At 39.6% G+C, this 7,112-nt stretch overlaps 1 protein-coding gene across 1 annotated transcript; it reads right to left on the reverse strand.

Annotated features, from left to right (window-relative positions):
* Window positions 1–6,889, reverse strand: LOC125470222 (protein argonaute 5). The gene is made up of 22 exons (XM_048568989.1): window positions 6,326–6,889; window positions 5,256–5,473; window positions 5,002–5,151; window positions 4,767–4,900; window positions 4,563–4,672; window positions 4,265–4,365; window positions 3,871–4,006; window positions 3,633–3,749; window positions 3,427–3,534; window positions 3,266–3,337; window positions 2,887–3,006; window positions 2,630–2,801; window positions 2,420–2,541; window positions 2,012–2,149; window positions 1,797–1,939; window positions 1,634–1,696; window positions 1,495–1,558; window positions 1,247–1,373; window positions 1,093–1,166; window positions 873–967; window positions 738–769; window positions 1–650 (listed from the first exon to the last, which is right to left on the reverse strand). Exons 1-22 carry the CDS (start codon window positions 6,788–6,790, stop codon window positions 475–477), a joined length of 2,937 nt encoding a protein of 978 aa, XP_048424946.1. The 5' UTR covers window positions 6,791–6,889; the 3' UTR covers window positions 1–474.
* Window positions 6,890–7,112: the final 223 nt, after the last annotated feature.

Consider the following 7,112-nt stretch of genomic DNA (forward strand, 5'->3'; position numbering starts at 1 on the left):
TAAACTTAACCTGCGAGTCACTTTTTGGTAAACTTTCTCAAGCCCTTTCAGCAAAACCAAAATTTGGACAAAATATCCAAAATCTCCACCTGGAAAGACATTGCCTCAAAATTTTGAGCTCAGGCCTTAAGAGGGAAGGTCAAATCCGGAATAAAAATATATGAACTTACATCAGATGAGATGAAAGTAATTAACAAATACATGCAACCAAGTAACCAAGTAACAGCTCAAAATGTTCTGACTGCACTTGTATATAAACTAAACTTTGAACCAAAGTCCATATCCATATCAGTAGCCAAGGATTCAGGACCAACCCACAAAACTAATCACCAAAACCATCAGGGATGAGCGATTTAGACGTCAATCTTCAAGACGATATAAGATTAGAGTCTTGTGCAACTTTAGTTCATACAACCTCAGACAAAACACGACCACTAGAAACTAACCGCCACCAGCGAGACCTCAAGACTGATTTCAGCAGTAGAACATGACTTCCTTTACATTTTCTTTAATCTCTGGAAGGGCACGGAACCTCGCACCACCAGCAACCCCTCCTGTAGATCCGGTAGTTGAACCTCCATCAGAATACTCACCCTCTATGTAGTATCGCGCACGGAAGGCAGCCAAATGTGCATAGTATGCAGGAGGAACTGCATGAAAAAACAGAAACATCAGTGGTGCAATCAGGAAAAAGCATAATTTCAGAAAACAGATATGAATCCAAGCCAAGTACGTACCAATGGAGACCGAGCGTGTGCACCTTGCATACCTGAAAAATCACATGCCATACGATGAGAATGTCAGAAAACAAAACGTCTGGCATAGTACTATTGCAAAAGCCAGAGAAAGAATTGAAATTGTTGTTTTCTTACGTGTAGCATAGGTTGTTCGTTAGCATTTGCAAGGCATCTGGAGTGAATCTGTTCTCATCGTACAGGACATGGTAATGTGCGGGCCTGCTAGTTCCCTACATGAACACAAGATAACCGTCAAACTTTTAGCAGTGAATAGAGCACAAAATCCTCAGAAGAGGGCAAGGAAACTACCGCAACAAACAGAACTAGCATATATAAATCAACAATACAAATATACCTGAATGCCAGCATGACTGTTGAGATAGAAGTCAAACTCCGTCGGATGACAAATCTGGGTGTCAACGACAGTGCCTGGACAACATAAAGAGAGTCAATGCGCAAAACAGAAAAGCATCAAATCCAATATATCTCAATGCATCTAAATCTGTAACCTGGTTGAATATTGCCACTCCTATCAGTCTTCCGTTGATCAGTTGGGAACAGGCGAGTATGATGCCTTTTCTGCACCACAACAAAAGTAACTGGTGGTAGATATCCCTCCTGAAGCGACTGACAAGCCTGAAAAAGTAATGACACACGTTAGATAGTCGCTTATCTTAAAAAATAATCACCAACTACTTGATCAAATCAAATAATTAAGCAATAACAAAATAATTCTAAATTGTAGTAATCAGCATACCTTTCTTATAGCATCCATTTCATACAGCAGAACTTGACTAAACTGGCCTTCACTAACTCCATCTCTGCCAAGCAAACATCAAAACAAATATTAGCAGAGTGACGTGTCATTTTCCATGACCACAGCAAAAACAAATTACCTGAAGAAGATAATTCTCTCTGGTTTTCGGCCAGTTGCTTGTCTAAATGCTCTGAAATGCTCCCTAACATAATGAAAATAATCATGTTAAGAAAACAGTCACAGCTATTATTAAAAAAAAAATAGAAACAATAACAAAAGAAGGTGCAAGTTGTCCCAATTACCTGATCATTCCTCCGGCAACCGGACCCCTGTTAGGGTCCTGTTTAACACTATAAAGATCTTGAATTATTTCTTCACGGTGAGCCTGTGCAGATACAAGTCCTCGGTACTTGGTGACTTCTGGCCAATCCATGGACGCCACCACCTGATTGAATAAATTGCCATGTTAACACATTATGCATTTTTAAAGTGAAATCAATATAAGACTGAAACTTACAGCCGCAATTGAAGGACTGCTGTCCTCCCCAGGTTGTGGATGGGTAACATCAGCACCAAATATTATAGTGGGAATGTCACTCACAAGAGGAATTCTTCTTTGAATGGCATCTATTAAAACAGTGTTCCTTCCACCAACCTACCAACAGTTTTAAATAAGGAAAACTAACGAAAAGTCCAAAAAACCTATAGTTTTAGTGAAAAAGGACAAATAAAGGTGTAGTGAATAGTACCAGGAAAAGGTAAAAATGTTGATTTCGTTAAAAGTGAACACTACCGAGAGTGTTTCGTTAAAACTCCCTTTTAAATATTGCGTCAATTTTTCAATGTTAATGGAAGACAGTGAGTAATATGAGCGACAGTCAATAAAGGATAAACACAATGTGATGGGCAATACATAAAAACAAACCTTCACATTTATCTTGAGTGACAGATTTTCTAGGTATTGTTTACTGAGCTTTGATGCTGCCTTAGGCTGACAGCACTGAGATACAATTCCTAACTCAGTTTCACAGATCCGTTTTATCATACCTGCAAGCAATCAGCAATCAATATGTCAGACCTTAAAGATGATTTTCTTGAAATACAAGACACATTTTGTTCTCAGACTGCTACTCACCATACGATCCAGTAACGTCAGGCAAAATGATAATTAACAACTGAAGAGGCTTTCCCTTATGTCCAATTTCTTCAATTTTCTTGCTAGATATCTTATGGATATCTCTGAGCACGCTCTCTATTTGCCCTGGATGAGCTGATTGATGAGGAATTAAGGGTTGCGGATGGAAATGCTAGGAAGAAAAAACAATTTGGTTAGGAAAAGAACAAAAACAATTCGATGCAGAAATAGGAGGAACTTAAGGAAGGGAGTCGTACCACTCCCTTGCTGTTGCACATATTGACCAAATCCTCACAAAATCGGAAGTTAAAACTTGGATCTAATCGGGAGAAATTGACACATGCCCAGAAATCCAATCGACCGCCGTTAACCATTTTCTACAGAACCAGAATTAATTAAAAATAATCAGAAATCAAATTTCTAACAAGAATAATGTTTTAATTTTGATGCTGCATCACATATCACAAAAGCAGTAAAAGATGGTATTTTAAATGTTTACATATCCATAATAAATCAGGAAGTTGCTGACTGCAAAGACTTACATTGCAAAAATCTTGTGTAACTATCCTCAAAACACACAATGGAGTTCAACATACGCACAGATCCATCTAAACAAATGAAAAACCAAGATCATACCTTGTTGATCATATTCCATTGCCCCATTCGTGGATTTTCAGACTTCTCACGACCAGTGTCATGGTATTTTAGCTGTTGTCATCAATTCAAACACCAGCAAAGAAAAAAGTCAAATAAAAAACACTTGAACTATTCACACAAAATTGGAAACAAATACTTACCAAAGGCGGCGGCAGAACACGAGCATTAACTAAAGCCATATCTTGACTTATATTCATGCCAAATTGCTGGATAAGGTCATCTGCATTGTAACGATTGTGTTTACCCATCTGCATAGATGCAAAAACATGATCACCAGAACAAAATGAAAACCATCTAGATTAGGAAAAGAGTTCTATTGATTGAAAAGATGAAATCACATCCAGACATCAACTATACTGCGCTGCCTCTCTCCAGGGCGTTGACAAGTTGCTCTCAGAAGAGCTGTTACTTGTCTCTCATTGAGCTTCCTAGTGTACCTCTGCCCAGCAACAATGGAACAAAGCTGCCAAAAAGGTAAATAAGTAAATTAAGGTAAATAGGTAAATTATCTCCACAAGACTACTACCATACTTAGAATAGGAACATGCTGGGAAATAAAATGGTGAAGAAGTCAAGAAAGTAACCTCCATAGGCAAATAAACAGGTTTTGAATCGCTCCCAGACTGAAGCGCAGGCATTGCCACATCCCTCAGCACAATATTGTACCTTTCGCGATAATACTGGACTACTGAAGTTCTACTTTGATCTTCTAGAGTGAATCTAAAACACAAACATGGATAATAAGTTATGAACGTTCTGTTACCATGGAACACCGCCATAACCCAATTTGATTTTATTTTCATATTTACCCATTATGATGTATGATATAGCAAATTCAATCAAATTAGTTCAAACGAAAGTAGATAATGAGCATGAAGATTCCAGTTCTACACTTCAAGCAAATCAAGTACCACAACAACCTATATACATATAAACAAGATATAAGCAAAAACGTATTGTAAAGATTATAAGACTCACGTCAACTTGTTCAGGGGTTCCACGGAGACCCCGGTGATCTTATAAGATCTATTCTCACGATAAGAAAGTTTTACCTTGACCCCCTTTAAGGCCTTTTTCACCTGTAAGTAACAGAATGCCAATCAGTTTTGTTCCAAGACAAAGCAAAAGTAAATGCATAGAACTCTGAATAAATTAGTCTTTGATGAACAAGTCAATTCAATATAAAAGAAAATGCAGCTTCAAAACCCAATGAGCATAAATACTAGCAAATATGCATAAATAGAACCTATAACTAGCATTAACTTGTGGAGAATACCTTCAAACGATCACGATCAGGTAAAGGCCTTGACAGTTCTCTGTAGTTCAAAAGTTTTTTCACAAACTCAGTTACCAGAATAGATTCATAAAATGCTCTGGCTGATACATCTGCAAATATATGAATAAAAAAAGTTAGTCACAACACTCGTGCTACTTAACTTCATATGATTACAAGAACAGGGAAAATTGGTAAATGCATTACCTATATTGAGTGAAAGCCCAAACTGGGTCGGCCTTAGACTCTGATAAAAGCCTCTCCAGTATTCCAGACCATCACCAAGATCACCTTTCTTCCCAAGATCAATGGCGAAAAAAGACCTCCCAACAACAGTGTAACTGTGACAAAAATTACAACAGTCAAAACCGTCATTAGCGAGGAAACAACGCAGACAAGGGTAAAATAAATCTTATGCCCTTCTACCAAATAAAGACTTTACTTTTCAGAAGGTTTAGCCCTAAGAACAACGTCCAGAACTTGAATTGCGTCCTGAGGCAACTCATGCTGCTGGCTTCCTAGGAACTGTTGGAGGGAATACAGGTCAGGTTTGCTAGCCAACTTGAGAGTGACCTTGAACTCTCGGTCCCTCCTGTAAGTCATTTCAATACAAAGAAGAAAGCGTTCAAAAAACAGTAACAAATAAAAAAAAATACAAAAATGAAAACAGGACATTAAACCATCTTATAAATATACCTTCTGGAACCAGCAGCAGCAGAAGAACCCTCCCTCTCGGCCAACTGGACCACAAACTCTTTCGAGGTAAAAGGTAAGGGGCCTGCTGTATAAATACTTTTCATGCCATCATAAGCTGGGATTCTCTTGCCCAGGTGAGACTCCTTATAAAGCTTTAAGAGCTGCTTAATGACTTCCCTGTTGATCTTTTTCGATGCAACTTCAGGGGTAATCGACACCTAAAGCCACCAAATGAAATCGTAAGACACCCCACAACAAGAACAATCAACTGTTTAAACATGCGAGAATACCAACAGTTTACCAAGAAAACCCGTTTACCAGGACTCAGAAAATACCAAAAGAATTGCATTGTTCACATAACCCTTCTGAGTAAGAAAAAAAAAACAGAAAAGCAAAAGAAAACCACCCCCTATTTCTCAGAAACCTTCATCAATAGGTTTTTGGGAACACCAAAAGCTTTCATAAAATAAAAATTTATTGATGAACACCTTCCTGGATCAAATTTACAAAACCCTTTTTGAAAAGCAAATTTAGGTCAACTTTAAACTCAGAAAAATGTTTTGGGAACGTGACATCACCTTTCTGAGTCAGATTTAAAGCATTAGAGGAACGCCAAAAGGGAAATACAACAGAAAATTTTAAAAAAATAAAATAAAAAAACAAAAATTAAATGGTTGCGTTTGCTCTTTCATCATTTGGAATCAGAAAGGTGTTTTCAGAAACCTCAAATGATTTTTGGGTCCCAAAACGCCATGAACGACTCAAGTTTACAGCAGTAAACTTCAAAAACAAAAAGGAAAACCCGAAAAAACAAATCAAAATAAATAAAACAAAAATATTCAAAACACAATGACGACGCTCAAAAGTCCAAAGCATCATAAAATTGTAAAAAGTAAAATGTAAAAGAAATTTTGGTACGACATTCCGAGTCAAGTTTTCAAAAATAAAGAAAAGGAAAACGTAAAAGAAAATTCAAAATTAACTGTAAAAATGCAGATGAACAGATAAACACAGAAGAATAAGAACGAAAAGGGAAAACTGCAAAAGAACAAAGGAAGAAGGAGGCTTACATCGTAGTGATGGAGATCTCTCGCCGCCACCTCCACTAGGAAGTGGTTGGCCCTGACTTGGACCTTCTCGCCAACCTTCCCGTAGCCAGGCCTCGCCGGATACCGGACGGCTTTCGACGACGACGGTGGAGGAGCGGTCAGCGTCAGCTTCTGCTCCATCGCACAGATGAGAGGAGCCTCAGCGGGGGAAGGCGCCGAGCTGGAAGACGCCTGAGCCGGCGCCGGTCCGCGAGGAACCGGTGTTTGAGCCAATGGTGCCGGCGAGGGAGTTTGAGCCGCCGTCGGAGCGGCGATGACTCCAGGACAGTCATGTCTAGGTCCCGATTCGGACTGAAACAACGGTGTAGCACCGGGGTTTCGTCCCCGACCACGGCCTCCGCCTCCTCCACCGCGATTAAACGGCGGGGCGTCGGAGCCGTATGAGGGTTCGGAATGGCGGCCTCGGCCGCGGCCGCGTTGAGACATCGCGTCTGTGCGCTCTGGAGTTTCAGAGAGAGAAAGTGAGGTTTTTAGAGAGAGAAGGAGAGGAGTGACTAGTGTGTGAGGAGAGCGCAGACGGAGAGTAGGTGGTGTTTGCATGGTATTTATAGCAAAAGGAATTTGATGAGACGTGCTGAGGAAGGCTTTCGGGGTTTGAAAAGGAAAAGGAGTGGAAGGAGCCGCTTAATTGACTATTTTGCCCTTCCCTTGTTTTCCAGGGCGCTGTGAAATTAGGGAATTAATGGGATTTGTGCTCCAAGACGGTCGTGGGGGAAGTGGATGAAGCGGTTAAGTGGTGGTTATAAAT

This window comes from the organism of the source record quoted next, unplaced genomic scaffold (assembly GCF_019419815.1).
Source record: "Pyrus x bretschneideri cultivar Hongxiangsu unplaced genomic scaffold, Pyrus_bretschneideri_v1 Contig5, whole genome shotgun sequence".
Taxonomy (NCBI): domain Eukaryota; kingdom Viridiplantae; phylum Streptophyta; class Magnoliopsida; order Rosales; family Rosaceae; genus Pyrus; species Pyrus x bretschneideri.

What these genes read in the sequence shown, in the direction of transcription:
- LOC125470222 (XM_048568989.1), bottom strand. Translation starts at nt 6,790, where the DNA reads ATGTCTCAACGCGGCCGCGGCCGAGGCCGCCATTCCGAACCCTCATAC. An exon ending in CTGATCGTGATCGTTTGAAG is followed by an intron (nt 4,366 to 4,562) that starts GTATTCTCCACA and finishes TGTTACTTACAG; the next exon opens with GTGAAAAAGGCCTTAAAGGG. An exon ending in AATGGAATATGATCAACAAG is followed by an intron (nt 3,007 to 3,265) that starts GTATGATCTTGG and finishes CTGGTTCTGTAG; the next exon opens with AAAATGGTTAACGGCGGTCG.